Source organism: Zerene cesonia, chromosome 28, assembly GCF_012273895.1.
Source record: "Zerene cesonia ecotype Mississippi chromosome 28, Zerene_cesonia_1.1, whole genome shotgun sequence".
In the NCBI taxonomy this organism is placed as follows: domain Eukaryota; kingdom Metazoa; phylum Arthropoda; class Insecta; order Lepidoptera; family Pieridae; genus Zerene; species Zerene cesonia.
The window spans coordinates 4,667,168-4,689,642 of NC_052129.1; the positions used below are offsets into that span (position 1 = coordinate 4,667,168).

At 33.3% G+C, this 22,475-nt stretch overlaps 1 protein-coding gene across 1 annotated transcript; it reads left to right on the forward strand.

Moving 5' to 3' along the window:
* Nucleotides 1-645: 645 nt before the first annotated feature.
* On the forward strand, nt 646-21,891 carry LOC119837595 (glycine receptor subunit alpha-2-like). Its single transcript, XM_038363247.1, has 9 exons — nt 646-944; nt 4,333-4,480; nt 5,931-6,013; nt 7,300-7,526; nt 17,018-17,152; nt 18,504-18,604; nt 18,990-19,150; nt 19,482-19,554; nt 21,623-21,891. Exons 1-9 carry the CDS (start codon nt 865-867, stop codon nt 21,749-21,751), a joined length of 1,137 nt encoding a protein of 378 aa, XP_038219175.1. The 5' UTR covers nt 646-864; the 3' UTR covers nt 21,752-21,891.
* Nucleotides 21,892-22,475: the final 584 nt, after the last annotated feature.

Consider the following 22,475-nt stretch of genomic DNA (forward strand, 5'->3'; position numbering starts at 1 on the left):
GTATATTGTGTGCTCAAATTTATATTTCGAATCTTCGAAATGATTTATTAAGAATTTAAAGAGAAGTTATTAATTTTCGTCTGTATCATCTTAAATTTAATAGGAATTTTAAATTAATCATTAAGACTTATTGCGCTATTGTAGATATTATATACTATAGATATTTAATCCAAAATATTGAATCATTGTATGATTATGCAAAAAAAATTATAGTTCTAATTATTCACATTTAGAGGTTTCATTTGGTATTTCAGGACATGCTATGTAGGTACATAAGAGTATAATATGATCCCATTTAGTAATATTAACATTTGTTAAATAGAGAATTTAAAATAATAATAATTAATATATTTATAACAATATTAATTATAAATTTTCTGATATATTAATCAACATTTAAATATAACTATTAAGCACAGTAACAGAATACAAACTATTATATCTACCAATCACCTATCAATATTCTTTTGCTATCGAAGACTTATTGCAATCTAACAGCAAATGTATTAAGAGCTTTTATCTTTGTATCACCATAATTATGTCACATACATACTTATTAAGATGAAAAAATATGTCGCGCATGCGTTTCAATTCAATAGAAAAATGAAAAAATTTACCGCCATTAGTTCGCTGTTTCGCGCGCTTTCAACCACAACTGTCAAAAATATTTTTTTTCTGTGCCCATTTAAAGCGGCAAAAGTCTCAACCTTTAAATGTATTAAATATGGTTGCTATTATTAAATAAGGACTTAAATAAATAACGATGTGGAAGTAAATTAGATTGAATTTAAAATATGTAATCTTAATAAATTGTACAATAAATAGATATGAATTTATAGCTATAAATAAAAAAAATAGAAGAAAATGGCTGCTGAAAGGCTGCTGTGGCTGGCGACTGCATTACTTCGTCTCTGGTTAGGAGCTGGTGATTTGTGTTATGCACAGTAAGTAAAATAATAGATTACTAGACAAGTAGCGTATTATGAGGTCGCAAGTCTGTACTGTAGTAAAAATAGTAACTAGTCGGAAGACACTGTCCGTAGATTTGTAATTTTAAGTAAAATCTGTAAAAAAAGATTAAAACGTAATAGGGTTGTATAATGTAGACAATTATAGTGTATAAAAAATATATTATAGTAAATTTTATATGTAATATATGTAATATAAAATATAAAATTTACATGTAATATAAAATATGTAATATAAAATTTACATATAAAATATGTAATATCTATATATATAAAATTCTCGTGTCACAGTTTTCGTTGCCATACTTCTCCGAAACGGCTTGACCGATTTTGATGAAATTTTTTGTACTTATCCGGTATCTATGAGAATCGGCCAACATCTATTTTTCATACCCCTAAATGATAAGAGTAAGGCAGAACAGCGTTTGCCGGGTACAGCTAGTATGTAATATAAAATTTACATGTGCATGTTGTACATTACATTGCGAACAGGTTTTGTTATTTTTTAAAACCTGTCCAAATTACAGATATAACATGTGAATTTTTATATCATCATATATAATAATTGATCTACCCTAGTTGTTTTAAATGTGACAAAACCAAATTAGCGTTCGTTTTAATTTAAAAATTAACAGACAAAACAATTATAAAATTTTCAACCATACAATAAAGTTATTCAGTTCAATTATTTCAAGTATAGGTTATAAATTATGAAGTATTCTCAGAATATATTTAATGAAAACAAATCGTTCGAAACAGATGAATGCAGCATTGTTTATTATAAAAATTTTACGTGTATTTATAGGAGAATAGTATCCACAAATTTTATTAAAACAGTAAAATCATGTAACTAACCGAATAAAAAAGAATCACTTATATTTTAAATTGCATTTGGTTGTATTATAAAAACGCTGTATTATCATTGGATTTGTTATGCTAATTGTCTGTTAACTTAAGCTGTTTTGTCTGATACAGTTTAAAATTTCGTTTCTTGTTATCACGACTAAAAAATGGTGAACGCATTTAGTAGTCTACTACCGTTTATAAACAAATTGCGCCTAGTAAAAAATCATAGCAATAAGTACCGAGAGAAAATTTTTTTGTAACAGGAGTAAACATTTTTAATACACATTTGTCTCCATCAAACATAGCTGGGATAATTTTAGTATGAAATCGATTACAGAAATGTCCATTACTCAATTTTTCATAGACACAATTACATAGAATTTTACACAACTACATCGTTGGTAACCATTGCAGCCTCGAAATATCATTAGGTTTGGATGGGTTTTATAAATTAATGAAAAGAACACAATTTAATGAATGGTAAAAGTAACTTGTGTAAATTCAATTTAGGTGAAAGGTTTGTATTTATCTATTTACAACAACTTCATTACAGTTCCACTTTAATTGGTCATTTTTTGTATTAAAAAACAAATTCTCACTGTATTAATTAGTCTAATTTATAATGAAACTAGTTTTCTGACCGCGAATTCTCTTCTTCTCAACTTGATTCTGTTAAATATTTACCATTGATTCCTGAATATACACCTTTTCCCTCCCTTAGAGGTTGTATTTTCTGAAATCCTGAAAGAGGCACGGCTTATTTAATTTCTAGTCACTTAGCTAAATGGCATTATTTTATCAATTTAGTTTAAAAACTGACGGCTTTTTACACAAACTTATCATTCCCTTCCTTGAACAATCAACCCAATCAATTGACCCCACAAATTTAAAGTAAAACAAAGAGCTGCCCCATACATCCCACAAATCACATTGCTTGCTATAAGGAACTCAACCCTCTATGTAACTTTTCAATAAACTAATTCGTTAATGTTAAAGAAAATCAATTTATCTTTCATCATTATTTTCCTCAAATTTTTCGTATAATCATCGACTCTTTGAAGTTTCATTCTTTACAATGTCCATAGTGTAATAATAGTGTAATGTAGTACACATTCACGACATAATATATATCATTTAGTTCCTTGATATCATATTATATTACTTTATTTATTATCTAATGATAAGCAATTAAGTCAAAGAATAAATAAACAAATAGTCCAACAAACTTGAAGCTTCATTTCTGCAGTTTGAAATTTTTTAATTAAAACTTGTCCACACGTTCATAAAGTTCTTTTTCAAACAATTTAAGCTGGCTTAAAAATGTCAATACAGTATCCGTAACAAAGGTAGTGATGTTGGTTTGTATGTCGATATATCGAGGGGGTCACGCTTTCAATTGGAATCGATAAAATCCCACTGAGAGCCTTTCAGAATGCTTCCTGTATGCAAGCTCAATTCAATTGCGTAAATATGGAATTCTACTGCAATTTTGTTGAATTGAAGCATTTATTTAATGAGGTTTTGAGTATTGCTTTGAGGTTCAAGCAAATTGCCAAGGTTTCTTTCAATTTTAGTTTTGTTAATTCGTAATTTCGTCTTTTTGCTTTTACAATAACCTCTATTTATGCAAACACTGCTTATTTATTGCAGAATGACCAGTAAATTATCATTAGTTGTCACAGTATACTAGCCTATCATCCTGGCGCCGCCCGGTACGGAAACATTTATAAAATAAAGCTAATGCCAGACATGACTGTGTGCTGTTGAAATAATTTTTGGAATCGGTGAAGCGATTTCAGGTTAATATATTTACAAACCGACAGTCCAATCTTTCCTCTTTATCTTGCTCAAATCCTGCTTTCACTAATATTGTCCATTATGTTACCCTTTTTTATGTTATTTTTAGTCCTCATGCCAGAATTCTATTCATTCAATTCATTTCAATGCTCTACGTGATTCTACTAAGCTTTAAGTACTCGTTGATTTTTGAACGTTGATCGTTGAACTGGCCTTATCCGTTCCAAAGTGTGCCCCACTGATGACTGAGGGAGAAGATTTTGTTTTAATGCTCTCGTCGTGTGACATATTATTAACGTTACAAATATGCTGTAATTTGGTGCTTAACCAAAACACAGCATATTTGTATTGTTTTTTTTTTCAAAGCAGTTTTTTCAAAAAAGCAGTGGTGGCTCAATGGTGACAAGCTCGGACTTCAAAATCGATAAGCCAGGGTTCGAGACCGGGCGAGCGCGCAGGAAATAAATTGATTTTTCACTTTATTTGCACATGTGGTTAACATACCACTGCTTAAAACGGTGAAGGAAAACACCGTGAGGGAACCGGCATGTCCAAGAATCAAAAAGTTCGATGACATGTGACATCTGCCAACCCGCACTTAGCCAGCGTGGTGGATCATGGCCTGAACCCTTATAGGAGGCCTGTGTCCCAGCAGTGCATAATGGGCTGATGATGATGATGATGATGATGATGATGATGACGATGATCCTTTTTTCACTAGGTCTACTCTCCTCTCCTTCCAAGATCTTCTGCCAGATGACCCTCGGTTGTACGACAAAATGCGACCGCCCAAGAAGGATGACCAGCCTACTATAGTCAACTTTCACGTCACTGTTATGGGATTGGATTCTATTGATGAAAACTCCATGGTAAGTTCAGAACTGTTAATAGGTTGTTAAAAACATTGTGATATCTTATTTTAAGTTTGATAGATATACAGATATTGAAATGCTTTATAAACAAAACATGCTAGGCCGAGAGCTCCGGCGTTGACACGATACGGTAAAAATTTTGCTCGATTTTTTCTATAACACTTTTAAATATTTTTCAAATTAAGGCACATGTCTATTTGTTAATTTTATTATGTGACCTCTTCTGGTGACTTCAATTTGGAAAGCATATTGTGAAGTTATTTTGAATATAATGAACCCGAAATATGATTTTTTCGTTTCTCATTAAAGTTTAATGCAGGGTGTTTATTTAAAAGTTGCATTGAATAGACTAAAATGAAGATTAACTAAATCTCAGGGAGGCAGTCAGTGACCTCTTGTTAAAGTGGTTTTTATTTAAAGTACGGTAACACTCAAAAATGTAACAAGACGTCATACAATTCTGAGAGAACTTTACTTGGAATTATTAAAAACTTACATTTCACTCGCGCTCAGCAAATACCTTGAGACCTTAATGATGCATATTCAAATAGAAAGCTATTTTATGGTAGCTTTTTTACTTGCGAGGTTTTTTTGGATGTTTTTTTATTACATGGGCACCAGTTTTCCTTTAGGATTTTATAAATCCTGCTCAGTAGAACATTTTGAAAACTCACTACATCCTTTGTGGGCATGCATTATATACACTAGGACTACGCCCCGTCTTCCCCCGTAGTACAAAATATATATCTTAAAACTAAGGGTTCATGTAGGTGGCCCATATCCTTTTCCTTACCCTTCCCAGTCCTGTCCTTTATTCCTCTCGCCAATCCTTTCTTAATCCCTTCCCAAAAAGTCGGCAATCCATTTGTAGAGGCGTAAGGTCTGCAATGGACCTTATACCTCTCCAAATGTTCATGGGCGATGGTAGCGCTTACCATCAGGCGTCCCACCATCCATTGCCGACTGTAACATAAAAAAAAATAATACGCAATATTTGTTCAAATCACTGATTCATTATTTGGTGTAGTAAGGAATGATATGACATGGTGGGTAGATGGACTTAAGATTTATTACTTTTCTATACGTAGTTCTATAGGTGATGAAATAGGGTTAAAGAAATTTCAGAATTGATTTTTCTTAATATAATAAAGTAAATTAACGCTATATGTTTTATACTAGACTATACGTTCGTCCCGACTCCGCCCGGATATCAAGATTCCTTTTTTATGCTTAGGTAGCATTTAATCGGGACAATAAGTGTCCTATCCCAAGTCAGCTCATAACCTGTCGATATACTAAATTTCATCAAAATCCGTTCAGTAGTTTTAGCGTGATTGACGGTCAAACATCCAATCAAACAAACTTTCACATTTATAATATCAGTGTGATATCGCAGGCTTGACAGGCTGTTCAATTTAGTTATTTCAACGCATTATTTTATCAACAGACGTACGCGGCCGACATTTTTTTTGCGCAAACCTGGAAGGACTTTCGCCTGCGACTGCCAGAGAACATGACTACGGAATACAGGTATTAGCTTTCGATACTATATACTATCTATATAGAATACTATATAGATAGTATATAGTATACTATACGATACGATACTATATATATAGGATACTAGCCTTCAGGGCCGGCAAGCACTACTTGATGCTATTATCCCTATAGTCCATCTTGGTAGAAGAAGCATGGGGAGGTATCTTGTTGACATCTGTGTCTGATAGTGCGTGCTGTAAATCTCCACCAGGGGGCGATCGTACCAATCTTTATATTATAATTTGGTGAAAAGAAAAATTAAAAAAAAAATAAAAATACCGAGGTTCTAAGTGTACGTTGTTTTGAAATGAACAAAGAAAAACATATAGACGGTATAGTAAAAATTATAAATGTAACTAGGTTCACTTGACGTTTATAAAAACACGTCCGCTCAGTTCAACGGCCAGGGGAGAAGGGGGAAGTGTCAAAAGTGTTCGAAACGTCGACTTAATAATAATATAATGAATAAATCGCGTTTTATATCCGTTAAGAAGTTCTTAATTTCTAAACGTTCATTTTCATAAATTATTAGCCAGTTTAACTGACAGATAAAATACTCAGAACATTTCAGGAAACTGATAAACCGTCCCTTAATATAGAATTACATAAAAACATACAACGTCAGTAAGTTTATGCACTACTAGTCTGGCCGCGGTTTCGCAAGCGTTGAATTCGGATTAGTTTAATAAATGCTCTTTTCATATAAACCACTCTATCTATAAAAAAATCCCATCAAAATCCGTTGCATAGTTTAGAAGAAGCGACTTTGTTTTATGCTATGTAATGTTTATTACCATGATACGTAAGACAACAGATCTTCACGGGCAAGTTCCTCTAGAGAATAAATACTGATAGATTGAAAAATATGTAATAAAATAGTAGGTAATAGTTATTTCACTATCTGAAGTGCATTTCGATTCGAATTAAGTATCTGCATTGATCCGTGGTAGCCTAACACAGGAAGAGAGATCATATCAAATGTAACAAATATTATCAGAAAACTATCGCTATATATATATAACTATTCTTTTATGGAAATATGAGACTTTTCTGATTAAATCATATCGTTTTTAGTTTCTTTAGAATACTTTTTATATTTGAATGATTACATAATAAATTTAGTAATTAAATAAATATATTGAGTACAGATTACATTGGAATATAGTTCTAATATTGTCTATCTATAAATTATTTTTTATAAAAATAAATAGATTATATTTACATGATCCAACTGTAACTTATTCACAAGCTGCAACGATGATTCTCTTTGCCTACAGGTTACTAGAAGTAGATTGGCTGAAGCACATGTGGAGACCAGATTCCTTCTTCAAGAACGCCAAGTCCGTCACCTTCCAGACCATGACCATACCGAACCACTACGTCTGGCTATATAAGGACAAAACCATACTGTATATGGTGAAGCTAACTCTCAAACTGTCTTGTGCCATGAACTTCTTAATCTACCCGCATGACACTCAAGAATGCAAACTGCAAATGGAGAGCTGTGAGTAATTGTTTTTATTTATTTATTTGTTTCACAAATGGGAATTGACACAAAAGAACTAAAAAGTATTGAAAAAGTAGGACATTGCGGTGGGAATTCCTATTTTATTTTATTTATTTATTTATTACTCTTTAACAAATAATTGTACAGGAAACTTAAAAATATATATATTAGTAACAAGTAAAAAAGATTTCCTATATTTAATTCCTACAATTCCTATATTAGTCAGCACATCATACGTCATCATTATGGTAATAAGATGTAGGTTAATTTTTAACGTTATTAATAATAACAAGTGAGGTCCTATGTCCCTCAGGGTATGGGGCAGATGATATACATCTGTTTCACTGGTCGATTTTTCTATAAACAAGGTGAGCCTTCTGTGTTAGATCGACACATTTTTTTGTGAACCCGCATCGGGAATAGAACCCGTCCTATGTTCTACGTTAACCACTGTGCCAAGGAGGCGGTTTTAAAGGTTCGAGGTTAATTTTTGGAGTACTTTTGAACCAGTTTTTGCGGCTTAAGGTACCTGTAGTTGGTGTATGTAATTAATTTTGGTATAATTTAAATTCCGCTGTTTATTTAACATATTTAAATGGGAAGTTATAACATTGTGTATAGTAGGGCATAATCCTAAAACCTGAATTTTTATTTTTATAGGATAGAGCAAAATTAAATTCATGTATTTTTAAATTCAGATTTAAACACCTAACATTCTAAAATATTGCTTTTTGTGGCTTTTTTATATGAAAAAAAAATCAAAAATCTATGATATAGAGCTTTTAATGCAATAGAAAGATCTTTTAGTGAGAATAAATTTAATGGGTTTTTACACTCAAGCGCTGTATATGAGTATATGAAAGCGCTTAACGTAAAACGCTCGGGAATCAAAAAGATTTCTAACACAATTCACGTTCGTTAACCAGTTCATGAAAGAAGACTCCTTGTACGTTTTACCACACGCAAAATGTGCTATAAACATACGGCGCTGTGTTATTTGCTTTTATTTTTTTATTTATTCTTTATTGCACACTTTCACTTTCAAAATATAAAAAAGACATAAAATTTAACAAAAACAAGTATGCAAATGGCGGCCTTATGGCTAAAAGCCATCTCTACCAGGCAGCCATTAACCTTTGCTTTTTGATGTATATTGAGCCTAGATTTTGGATTAAACTAAAGTTTGTATATATTTCGTGATTTTACGGTTCCTTCAAGCGTAAATAGGTGTATATAGAAGGATTTATTTTGAGTGTATTTTTAATGATTTTATGGTTGATATGAAATTGTTGCCAAATGAGAAAATGTTCCAAGAAAAGTAAAGAAAAGATAAAGAATCAGAAAAAGTAAAGAATCCCAATTGTAGTAAATAATTATCACGTTGTTTTATACTACTAAGTGATTATACGAACGACATACCAGTAGGTAATCACTGAGTATAATATAATAATAATAATATTCATTTAATCGAACAACTATGAAGATTCATTTTGTTAGTAAATATGCTTAAAAACTATGTTAGTACATGAAATTAGAAATTATCCTATTCTATACCATTGGTACAAATAATTTACAGTAATGGTTATATATAGGACGTAGAACCACAGATTCCGCGAGTTGTAATCACGGCATGGCTTTTTTTATATAAACCAACTCCAAAAAGGTTGAATAGGGAATAATTTTTGCACTAGTACTCCGATGACCCCTGCGTTTGCGTAAGCTTTATATTTTAATTGAAATATTATAAAAAGTCATATTTTGTGCTATAAAAAAAAAACAAAAACTCCCTTTGGAACATAATAATAATAAGTCTTTCTTTATTAAAATTGTTAAATTCGTAATATTCGTAGAAACTAAAACCTGTATTAGTAAAAACTGTGCTGCTTTAGATTTAATGTATACGTACTTACTGTTTTTCTGACCTTTCTTTTAGTTCTCGTGTTTAAGGGCGTTATAAAATAAATAGGCCAAATATAGTGAAGTTGCGTTGTTATGCATATTAAGTTTGAGGGCAAATTATTAATATATTGGAAGGTATCTACAAATTTTTTAATTTGCCAAGCTGTTAAACTCGAGGAAATATATAAGACCCCACTTAAATGGAATTGAAATATAATATATTTTAAAATTCCTTCCAAACTCATACTAGAAAATGCCTATAAATCGTATAGGTACCTAAAAGTAAATACTATCCTACTAATCTTATCCTAACCTACTAAATTATAAATGCGAAAGTTTGTAAGGATGTGTTTGTGTTTGTTACTCTTTCACGTAAAAACTACTGAACCGATTGCAATGAAATTTAGTACGTAGCTGGACAACTGGAATAACATATAGGCACGATTTTATCCCGATATTTCTACGGGATTCGGACTTACGCGGATGAAATCGCGGGGTGCAGCTAGTCATTCAATAAAAGTCAATTAAAAGCCGCAATTTTCTTTGTTATATTTTTACACTACACCTAGACTACAAAAAGAATCTTTCCAAAAAAAAAATATATATTTCAGAACGCCTATCAAAAAAGTCTCCAATGAATATAATTAGGCATAACCCTGAGCGTAGGTCAACAGTCAACACCTCTTCCATTATTCATCAAGATGCAACTTAGCTGACCGTCAGCATACATTTAATGAGGAACTAATTTTGCATTTTATTTGCGAACCTCTATATAACCTTAGGGCTCGTATACACGATTCAATTCAGTTTTGTCAATGACTTGAATGCATCATGTATGGACGAGGAAGGCTCGAAGAAATATTTATTAGCCAAATAATAGGATGAAAAACTTTTAAAGTACACCATTATATATAGTTATATAGATGAAGTCTAAATATAGCAAAAGGACAGATGTTTGTTAACAGAAGTGTGATACAATATACTTGTAACATACATATGCAATCAACATTGTGTAATATTTTTATTGTTTTGTATGCTCGCAGAGTTGACACATTAAATGAGAGAAATGACATGTGACTGTCATTCCTATTTCTTATTTAAACCACCGTTCGATGTGAAAAGTCTTAATAAGAGTGGATTTTTCTAATGAGAAGCGATCACCAGCGTCACTGAGACTTTGCAGAGTTTGGGGTCCCTGCAAATGCGTTGTCCGCTTTTATTGGGAAATGATAAAGACGGAATACGGCGGGAAAAAGGACTGGGCTGTGAAGAAAGAGCCTCCAGCTCTCCCAATCGAACGAAACACAATAGCATTTGTACTATTTCACGCCGGTCTACGTCATCGCCGGTACCTTCCACAGTGCGAGCTGGCCCAATCCGTGTCAAAGCTTGCTCGACTGCCATATTTAGGAATACTTTCGATATACGTAGCACATTATTTTATTATGCCTCAAATTTAATCCCATTTCCATTTAATTACAAACACGCTTTAACGTTAACATTATATCATTATATGAATACAAATTTTAAAGTCCAAATACATGGAGCGTTTGAAAACCGTCAATTAAAATTAAGTTTTAAATAGCAAAAGTATAAATAAATCACGGTGGATTTAATGAGGCCGTTTGTGTCAATAGTCTGTGTTCTCATTTTCACTGAGATCAAAGATAATTAGGTCATAAATTGGGTCAGAATGTCACTCCTGACAATATCTCAGTGGATACTAGTAGGAAACTCTTGGCTCGCTTGGTTCTAACCTACGTTGCTAAAATGTTATGAGTTTGACTAGAGTCATAAAGATGACTATGAGCTAAGGTAGCTGCATTTGGTTGTAGATTTTCTTGAAAGATTTCTTTAGAAATGTTTCTGGATGTTTCATGGCAGTAGGAGCGTAAAGAGGAAGCAGAAATATAGCAGCGGGAAATTGGAGTGTTGCGGGAATATCGTGTTATTCTTTAAAGTCTTTTATATACTACTCCATATGGTTTCATGCTGACCGGCTACGTGTGATTAAAGATTGTTTTTAAAATACTATATATAAGATGACTATATGATTGGCAGAAAATTCTTAAATGTACGAAGAGAATTTATACAGTAGAAAGAGGATTAAGGCTTTTAATGCATACATAAAAGCAATAACAAAGCCATTTAAGAAACAGAGAAAAGCTACGTAAAATTATTCCGTAAGCGTGTGTTTTTAGGAATATCACAATTGAAAAAGCATCCAGCCAACAATGGGTGCTCAATACGCAAACATTCGAGTCGAGTGTAGGTAAATTTTGTCGGCGATACATAAAATTGATTCCTTGAGCTTTCAGAATGTGGGACAAGAGTCCTCCACACCGTTCAGTCTGTGATGTCAGCTCGTTTTTATCGTGAAGATCAGTTGAGAGTCATGATGGAGGCTTAATGTTGGCAGTGTAAAGAGATCTCCATAAATAGGTGAGGTACTCGAATGTTATTTTGGATCGAGACACTGTTGTGGAGGGGTTCGCCCTTGGAGACTTCTCGGGCTTAATTGGGAAGGTTTTGTATCGGATATGGTGTGTTCTTGCTAGGTTTTAATGAGATGCGTGTTATAGGAATAATGGACTGAAGACATAAGAATGAATGACAATTTGTATACAATTTTGCGGGATACATAAAACTTTCGCGAGCACTAAAATAACTCAGTGATAAACTCGGACTGCCTAGCTATTTTAATATAAGTGAAAGCGTGACAAATAAACAAACACATTGAACTTCGGTTTTAATAGAGTAGATTGCATACAAGCATTTATTAGTTTAATTGTTCATAGAGAGCAATGATTCATTAGCTTCACTTTTTTCGAGTGGGGAAATCTTGCATAGACACCTACGACCCCGGGGATAAAGCTGTGTGTTATGTCGGATTCCTACTGACTAAAGCCACTGTGTTCCGTCGAGCCTCTTGTGTGAAGGGGCCAAGGGGCCACGAGGGTGCTGGTTCGTATTCATGCTGTGGGTCTGCTTCCCTGTGTAAAAACTTGTAAGATTTTATTTTTTATTTCTTTTTTTTTTTTTTTTTTTTAATGTGGGATAGGGAAGCGCTTGACTACCATCTCGCCTGCTGGTAAGCGTAGATGTAGTCTAAGATGGAGCGCGCTTCCCTAGGAGGTACCTGTTCACTCGACTTTTGAAGATCCCCAGATTATACTCGTCAGGGAACACAGACTCAGGAAGCATGTTCCAGTCCCTTGCGGTTCGAATAAAGAATGTAGAGTCGAACCGCTTAGTCCGGGTACATGGAACATCCACCATAAAGCGGTGTCTAGAGTCTGTTTATTTATTTTCTCTCTTTTCTGCTTTCCTCTAATTCTTGGTCATTAGCGCCTTTCTGCTAGATCTTTATACAATTTCTTGGGGGAAATATAATAGAAGTAGTAACAGTAAAATAATATATGAAAACTAAAAAGTGAATTCCCGAATTGACTAAAGAGTTAAATACAACGGAAATAGTATACGAGAATTAAATATTTGAATATGCTACACACGAGTTTCCTTAAAAAAATTAATAACCACGGAAACCAGCGGACTGAGTTACCAGCTTTCAGATATGATTGATATAACGATATAATAAGTGTCTGTAATTAAGTATATTTACATAAATTGTTGCTAGATTAACAAATAAGTAAAGTGAAGTGGAAAATGTATCCTGTGTGAAAGATTCGATTACAGTGAGTGCAGGATGACCTACTTGTACAGGCAATAGGCATAGCGTATTTAACCTAATTCATATTTGCTTTTGATGAAAAGTCAAAGCCCGGTTGCAATTAAAATTTAAGGGAAATTGGTGCGTTATTTTAAAATAAAGTTGTGTTTTATTCAGAATAGGTAAAGTCCTTTGACAACGCCTTTTAACAATAATAAATACAGTAAAAATAACTAAAAAAACACGCCTTACTGAAAGAAGCATTGTTTGAATCATTGTGTAACTTACTCTTATATATAGTGTAAGGAAAATATTTAATATTGGCGATCGTAATCAGGTTAATAAGACACTTATGAAATTATTATATTGTCACTGATCCTTGATAAGCGTACAGAGTTTGAATTAAATCTGTCCGTTTAAAGTGGGTTACCATCTAAACACTCGGTTACATACAAACATATAAAATTGCAACCATGCTAGTCAAGCTGATAAATGTGTTAATGAAAACAAGATAGTATATACATATGTATGTCAATTGAATGTTTCATTTAGTCATCGTTATTATTTTAGCTTTTAATTAAACATATGCAATTAAACATCGAGTTAGGCTCTTGAAAAGTTCTAAGTCAGTGAGTAATCCAACACACGAGGCATGGTACATAGAAAGATTCACTCGCGCCTTAACTTTTTCAAGAGATTTATATGAGTTTGAATATCTCAATTGACACGAATTCTTCATAATATTTTTGAAGTTGATCGCAATTGGCATGAATTCCTTCGTATAATTTAATTAAATTTGAAGCTGAAAATAATATTACGTGGGTCATCAAACTATGTAAAGAGATAATAATTTTAAAATTGAGAAAATATTTCGTGGGTTCTTTAATCTAGATGAATGATTATATGGGAGTAGATTTTAAAAAATCACGTTAAATTATAAACGTTATTTAATTCTGGCTACATTATTTTGTCAATTTTATAAACTATTACAATAACTGATTACTAATAAGAAATTTCATACCATTAGGTACCTTATACTTACTTAAACTTATTGGACTTGCTGGATATAGTTTATTAAACGGCAGTTTCATATCATCATCATCATGAGCCCATACATGTTCTCACTGCAGGGACGCAGGTCCCCTTCGAGGGTTCTGGCTACATACTACGCTCGCCAAGTGCGGGTTGCCATATTATATACTAGCTTTTCGCCCGCGGCTTCGCCCGCGTAGAATTCGCTTATATCGCGCGACATGGTAAGTAGTATATTCTTCACATTAATAAGTATGGTTTGTTCTTTCCCACGTTTAGCTCCATCTTCATACCAAGTTTCATCAAAATCGGTTTGACAATAACGAACTTTCATACAAACTTTCATCCCCTCTTTCAACCCTTTCTACCCTTTTTTCGCGATAAAAAGTATCCTATGTCCTTTCCCAAGTTCAATTCTATCTTCATACCAAATTTTATCAAAATCGGTTCAGTGGTTTAGGCATGAAAGCGTAACAGACAGACAGACAGACAGAGTTACTTTTGCATTTATAATATTAGTAGGGATGTATATATGTTACATCGTTGAACTTTTGATTCTTAGGCATGCTGTTGTCTTCACAATGTTTTCCTTCACCGTTTTGAGTAATGGTGATGTTATTATTATATTAGTAGTTGTGGAGATGAATTTAAAGATCATTTATTTCTCACACGCATTTTACACAGAAAAATTGACAGTAATTTTCATTCGACAATTTTTAAAAACAAACCCTCTTTTATCTTATTCCCTTAGAATTTTAGAACAATTTGAAAATTACACAAGGAAATTCGTTTACGTCTCTCATATCGAATCCAAAATGTTAAGTCTATATTAAATAATTTAATTGATAAAAAATCTGCATGCGTAAAATTAGGTCAATAGATAACAATTAAAAACTTCTTGTCTCAAATAAAATTACCATTTGTATATAAATAGTTAATATTTAACACGATCATTATAGGTTACTAGATAATATACAAGCTTTTCTCACGCGGCTTTGCCCCTATGTAGTCAAAGGAGGAATTCCCTTTGAATAGGAATGTAGGGGAAGCCGCCGGGATAAGACGTTTCACTGCGGTATAAAGAACCATATGTTACTCTTTAAGCTCACTGTCTTGAGACACTACAATCATAACATAAAGTAGTTCTTAAAACGTTTCAGAATATTTGCACTTACGCAGCAGAAAACTTTACATTGGTAATGCTAGGAGTTGTTTAAAATGGAGACGTTAAAGACGCGTTTCTGAGACGCTATTTACACATAAACGTTAACGAATAATTAGCATGTATTTAGTAATATAATACCTATCTAGTAACTTTTCAAAGCCAAATTATCTGAATTTAGTATCAAATACTACATCTTTATGTATTTCATCGCAATTGAGTATGATATTCATCGTAATGAGTTAAAGTTGATGACAATATATGCTTTCGGATTATAATTTGACAGATCCACTCATATACAAAACAAATTAATCGCGTTAATCGATAAAATTTCAATATTCGATATTTATCAAACAAAAACAAAACATATTTGAATGTAGATAAGGATTATTTATAATTATTGAATTTTTATGACTTACGTCGGATAAATTCCGAAGGCGTTAGAAATAGTAGCTAGCGTTCCACTAATCGTACCATCTGAACATGACTTGATATAGAAAGACCTTAATATTTATTATATGGAAAATTATACACTTGAATTAATAAGATTCTCAAGTTAGCAGAAATTAATCGTATTCTTTTTGCCAACATTTTGCTGTCGGAGCGGATTCTTTACTTTAATGGTTTAATAATTTATTAGGTCAATGGGTCGTCATTTCAAATTGCTGATAAAATGATTGTTAGCTAATATGCTTTATATAGAAGTCATTCTTAGTTGATGGGGTCTTAAAATAGAAAAGGGATTGAATAGAATGGGCGATTCTTTTAAGAACAGTGCTATTTCTGTATCAGTCTTCGAGGATTTGTTTTGTATTTAAATATTTAAGAAATGGGATGAATTCGTGGCGGAATTCGACCTATCCTCCTTAATTGGCGTCAATAATTATTCTTATTTAGATGACGTCTTTCCTCATTCAATTCATTTCTCATTGCAATTGAATTAAAGTTAATAAGTGAACATTTTACTTCCTCTTATTTTTTCCCTAGTGTCATTTAACGTCTGGTGTCAGTGAGAAGGAAAGGTATAAAGGTTAAAGGTATCTTATTATATTTTTATGCTAGCAACTTCGCTACGTCGTAGCTTCAAAAGTAGCTTCAAAACATTGCTAAATTTATATTATCTTTGATAGTTTTTCTTCATTCTCTATTTGTATATGCCCTAATTGGATTTTAAGGAAAAAAGGATTTAGCCCAAGTCAATCAAACTCAGTCAGTTGCTGAAATAACACCGTACGTTTAGGTAAAGATAAGCTAACACTTTTAACTACTTATTATATACTACTTAATAGACGTCTGTCGTTGACCAAAGTCCGTTAAACGACGATTTATTTCAAGTCATAATTTATTTAAAGAAGAGCCATAAAAATTAGCTTCACTTGTTTTAAAAAAAACGCCGAAGTCGCTGAAAGAATAAATCATTTGTGCATTAATTCTTTTTAACTGATTTGTGAAAACTCTGTCTAAAAAAGTAAGATAATTAGAGACGTGTACTATAAGTCTGTTTTTCCTCATGGAAAGGATTTTATAGTTCAGTTTTATTTATTGGCAATGTGAGACTTAGTTGCCCTATATGCTGGATCAAAACATTTCTTAGCACTAGTAGAATTGAACCTACAATTAAGTTTGTTTTCTTTTCTTGATTAAATTATTTCCTTAGGTATATTTATTATACAATAGGTGTACATTTCTTCAAGTCTAGTTAACAATATTAATATTTCTTTCCAGTGTCTCACACAACCGACGACATGATATTCCAATGGGACCCTGAGGTGCCCCTGGTGGTAGATGAGAACATAGAACTGCCCCAACTGGAGCTAGTAAACAATAGAACTGCTGACTGCACGCAGGTCTACTCCACTGGTAAGAATCTTTAAACTAAACCTAGGTGCGCCCTCTTGTAGAATCTAGCACACACCAAATCATCATCCTCAAACGCAAAGGCATTTTACCTCTCCGAAAGTTCATGTGGGGTCCCCATTTTAGCATCGTTACCATATACCAATTTGTATTTCACCAATCGTTTGATTTACTCATAACCGTATTTCTGTTTTGGGGCCAAAGCAAGGTATGTCTATATCATATCAGCTACGAGCAAGACACGAATTTTGCCTTGTGGACCTGTTAGTGTGATCACGACGCGTGTGAGCTAATTTATAATCTTTTTAATTAGGAATTAACAAGCCAATATCGCACAGAGACTAATCGTTGGCGATAATACAGATAATTATAGAGACATTCGAATAAATAGGTAGTGGAAATTTTCACATGCAAATATCCAAGAAAGTTTAATCTCTGATAAATGGATTTGCCTTCTCATTAGGCACGCCTAGATCCAAATACTTCATTGTTTACACATCGATTAAGGGTAATCTCTTGATGCTTGTATCGAGGATACATTGCTGTTTAAGTTAGGTGAATATAGGTAAAGTATTATAATAGTGAGCAGAAGCCGCAATGTATAGGAATAGATATCGCGAGAGATCTAATATTTGCGTGGATTATAGTAAGCTGTGGTGTTAGCGGTTTTAGAAGCGTAGTGACCGGTGAGATGACCTGAATTACTTTTTATTTGAGTTTTATCCTCTTTGTTTGAAAACGTATCCTTATTTATCTAATAAAAAACCCACAAGAATTTTTTCAGAACGTGTTTTCTCTGGATTAGAGTAGATATAATTACTGCCCAATATTTAATATTAGTTCTGTATAGAAAAATAAATATTATCCAAAAAAAGAATAAGTCACGAAGAAGTAAGGAAGCATTCTAGTGGTAAAAGAATTTACAAAATCGTTTAAAGTTTCAGATTCATCATCATCATCATCAGCCCATATATGTTCCCACTGCTGGGACACGGGCCTCCTATAAGGGTTCAGGTCATAATCCACCGCGCTGGCCAAGTGCGGGTTGGCAGATGTCACATGTCGTAGAACTTTTGATTCTTGGACATGCCGGTGTCCTCACGATGTTTTCCTTCACCGTTTGAAGCAGTGGTGATGCAGATAAATTGAAAAATCAATTTATTTCCTGCACGCTCGTTCGGTTTCGAACCCCGACTTATCGATTTTAAAATCCGAGGTTCTCACCACTGGGCCACCACTGCTTTTTAGTTTCACATTACTTGTTGCTAATGAGGCGCTTTTTTTTAAACAAAACTTCAAAAGACATAGCTAGTGCCATATTTCTTCTACAGTACTCAAATATATTCTCTTTCAGGTAACTTCACGTGCCTAGAAGTGATATTTAAACTGAAGAGACGCCTCGGCTATCACCTCTTCAACACCTATATACCGACCTGCCTAATTGTTATAATGTCTGTAAGTTTCAGGGAATATTATTGAAATTAACCTTCTTATTATACCTTTTTTTAGATTTGGTGGCTACACATTCGGTATGTTTACTTTTGTATATTTTTTGGTGACTATCGAATTGTCTATTGGGGAAGTATTGATATTTTTCATTACCGCATATTGAGGACAAAGTTCTTTGGGTTCAGGGTTTAGGTCAGGGCAGCGGGTCGGTAGGCACGATACCACCCACAAACGACCCACGGCTCCTTCCCTGGTGGCCGTAGTTTAAAAGCAAAAATGAAAAAGACCTTTAGCTAGGTATTAAAATCACATTACGAATACTTAATTATCCCCTTCAAAAAGGTGGTCAATGGCAAAAGTTTGTAGTTAAAAAAAACCTTAAAACTTCCAGTGGGTGTCGTTCTGGATAAAGCCGGACGCTGCGCCCGCGCGTGTCACCCTCGGCGTGACGTCACTCCTCACGTTGTCCACGCAACACGGCAAAGTCCAATCGCAGCTACCCCCCGTGTCGTACCTAAAAGCTGTGGACGCTTTCATGTCTGTTTGTACCGTGTGAGTATATAAAAGACGAAAAAACAAACAAAAACAAATACTTGCAAAAAGGTTTTTTATTTATGTTACATACATATGGTACAACTAGCTGCGCGCCGCGGTTTCACCCGCGTAAGACCGTATCCCGTAGGAATATCGGGATAAAAAGTTTCCTGTATGTTATTCCAGTTGTTCAACTAGCTACGCACCAAATTTCATTGCAATCGGTTCAGTAGTTTTCTCGTGAAAGAACAACAAACACACACACACAAACTTTCGCATTTATAATATTAATAGGACTAGTAGGATAGGATTTATCTTTGTGAAAATCCATTAATTTTATCAATTTCAGATTCGTGTTCATGGCTCTAATGGAATATTGTTTAGTTAATATCATACTGGATGATGGTGGACGGAAACCCAAGGTAATGTCCTATTTGAAAACACGAAATAAAAAACAATATGTTCATTGCCTTATACACATTTACATGTGTGTATTACACACGTATATATGTGTATGTGCATGGACATATTATATTTTCTACAAAACACAAAAAATATTAACGAATCGTCAAATTTTTTACACAATAGCGATTTAAATTCTTATAAGTATGCTCACCTTTATTAATCAAATTGAAATAAAATAATATTAGAGAGATACAATATATCAAGTTTAGGATGCTTGGAAGAAATCGCTCACTAGCAATAAAGCCGTTCATTGTACAACTTCAGCATAAGTCCTGTACCATGTCATTCATTCATTCATTCATTGAATTATTCGTAAATCTATAAAATCCAAAAGGGAGAACCTTTATATCATTGATTTCAGAGGCCTATTATCCCGATATGATAATAACCATAGAACCAATCGAATTCCATTCATCCATTACAGATTATAATATGTAAAATTAACATATATAGATCCTTCAATCCACCGCTCTCTCATTATAATTGACCATAGAAACTGCAGTTTTGACCTTAAAATAAAATACAAAAGCGCGGAATCAGAATTATAATTACAGCAATAAAATGATGCTTCAGAGCAGAGAGCCTCAACCCTACCTTAATAGCTATCTGAGCCCTTTTGTAAGCCAACTTCTTTGTTACGTGACAACTAATGTAGACGTAGTGTTACAGTGATGACGTCATTTCGTAATAAGTGCTTTTTTACGTCACCCACGTTTCTGTCAGTTTATAAGTGTAATATATCGATTATGTATATTATTTGACATATTGAAATCTGATTGATCTCTTGATTTGATGGAGAGGTGGAGTTCTTTTGAAATTTCGTATGTTACTTGTATTGTTTGTTTGTTGGGACGAAGCTTAACCTCGGTGTCTAGGGGGCTACCGTGAAGTCTTAAAGCAGTACTAATTCCAGTTTGTAAAAGTGATGGCTAGACATGTAGCTTTGTCTTCAACCCACACTGTAATTAGTACTGCTTTAACACGTCATGGTCAAGTACCACATAAAAGAATCTCATGATTACACTATTGATAGAAAATACGATATGCAGACGAAGAAAAATATTACATAAAGCAAATATTACAAGCAGAATTCAGCGTAATGCGTATTTAGCCCGCCGATTACAAAATGTAGGTCAAAATTGGTGAAAAATTAAATCAGAGCGGTATTCAATCAGTGTCAGAAATATTCAGTATTCGGCTTTAGCTAGGATTAACTTGTCATAGACAATGTTTTGGGTCGGCGATAAGATCGAAAAAATAAGCGTTAGAGACTTAAGGGAGATAATAATTTAATTCAATTTTTCATAACAAATAACAATAGATTAGCGTTTTAGATTGTCGTAGTCAACGAAGTGAATCGCCTGTTTTTTTTTAGTAATTTTATTATAAATAACACAAAGGCATTATGAATATGGCTTGTTAATCTATTGGATATAATATATCATATACATATTATGTATGATATTAATAGCACTTATTTTATGTGACTACATTATAGAATTGAATTTATTATAATAAAATTCTTGAGTATAACTATTTAGTAGACATTTAAATACTTTCAAGTTTGGATCTTAACATAGTTTATTTATTTATATCTGGATATACAAGCAATGATAAAAGAAAATAATTTAATAATAAAATAATAATTTTCATTGTTATTTTTGTTTGGATAAGATATAATTTTTTTTTACATCATACATTTTTACGTCTGACTAGCTGCGCCCCACGGATTCACCCACGTAACCCCGTATCCCGTAGGAATATCGGGTAAAAAGTTGCTTATATGTCCAGTTGTCCAACTATCTACGTACCAAATTTCATTGCAATCGGTGTAGTAGTTTTTGCGTGAAAGAGTAACAAACACACACACATCCTTACAAATTTTCGCATTTATAATATTAGTAGGATTACATGCAGTCTCCGGCTATTCACACAAAAACATTTGCAGTTCTACTAAAAATAACCTTAAAAACATTCATACTTCCTTACGTTTGTTTAACCGAATTAAATAGTTTATTTTTATAGGAACCAGCTGAGGCGGCCAAAGCGAAACTCCGCGCGATCAACATCGACAGGTTTTCCCGCGTTTTCTTCCCTCTACTATTTTCTGTTCTCAACGCCATCTATTGGATTCAATTCGCACAATACATATGATTAGGAAAATAATGATTTTCCGAATGTACAATACAATGTTATTCAAAAATATATTATATTATTGCTTGAAATTATTATTTAAAAATGCTTTATTTTAAATAATAATTTATTAGTTCTGCACTAGACGTTCAAATTGTACTACAGAGTAGAGATGCCACGAATATTCGGCAGCTATTCGGTATTCGGCCTATTCGGCCACTTTTCAACTATTCGGTATTCGGCCGAATAATACGTACTATTCGGCCGAATACCGAATAGCAAATCAATGAAAAAAAGACACATCATATTACTCAAAATTATCTATTTATTTCCAAATTACAACTCTTTAGTAATTAAAATTGATCAGTGGTAAGTTGTGATGGATAAAAACAAGCTTTTCAGCATTTATTGGTAGCAAACGACTACGCTTTTCATCGTAAATGATACCAGCCTCAGAAAATAACCTCTCACTATACACGCTACTTCCAGGAGAAGAAAGATACACTTTAGCAAATTTCGAAATGTTTGGGTATTGTTTTTCGTTTGCTAACCACCACTTGTAAGGATCGGCCTTCCTATCTAGGCGACTATCCTTGACGTGATTTACTCGGAATTGAATTGAAACAAATAGCCATCGATCTCCTGCCGCGCCAACGCAACGAGGAAAACAGTTTTTTACTTGTCTTAATCCAGCGAACGCGCCCCCGACAAGCATGTATTTCGTGCCGAAAATTCGGCGGCCGAA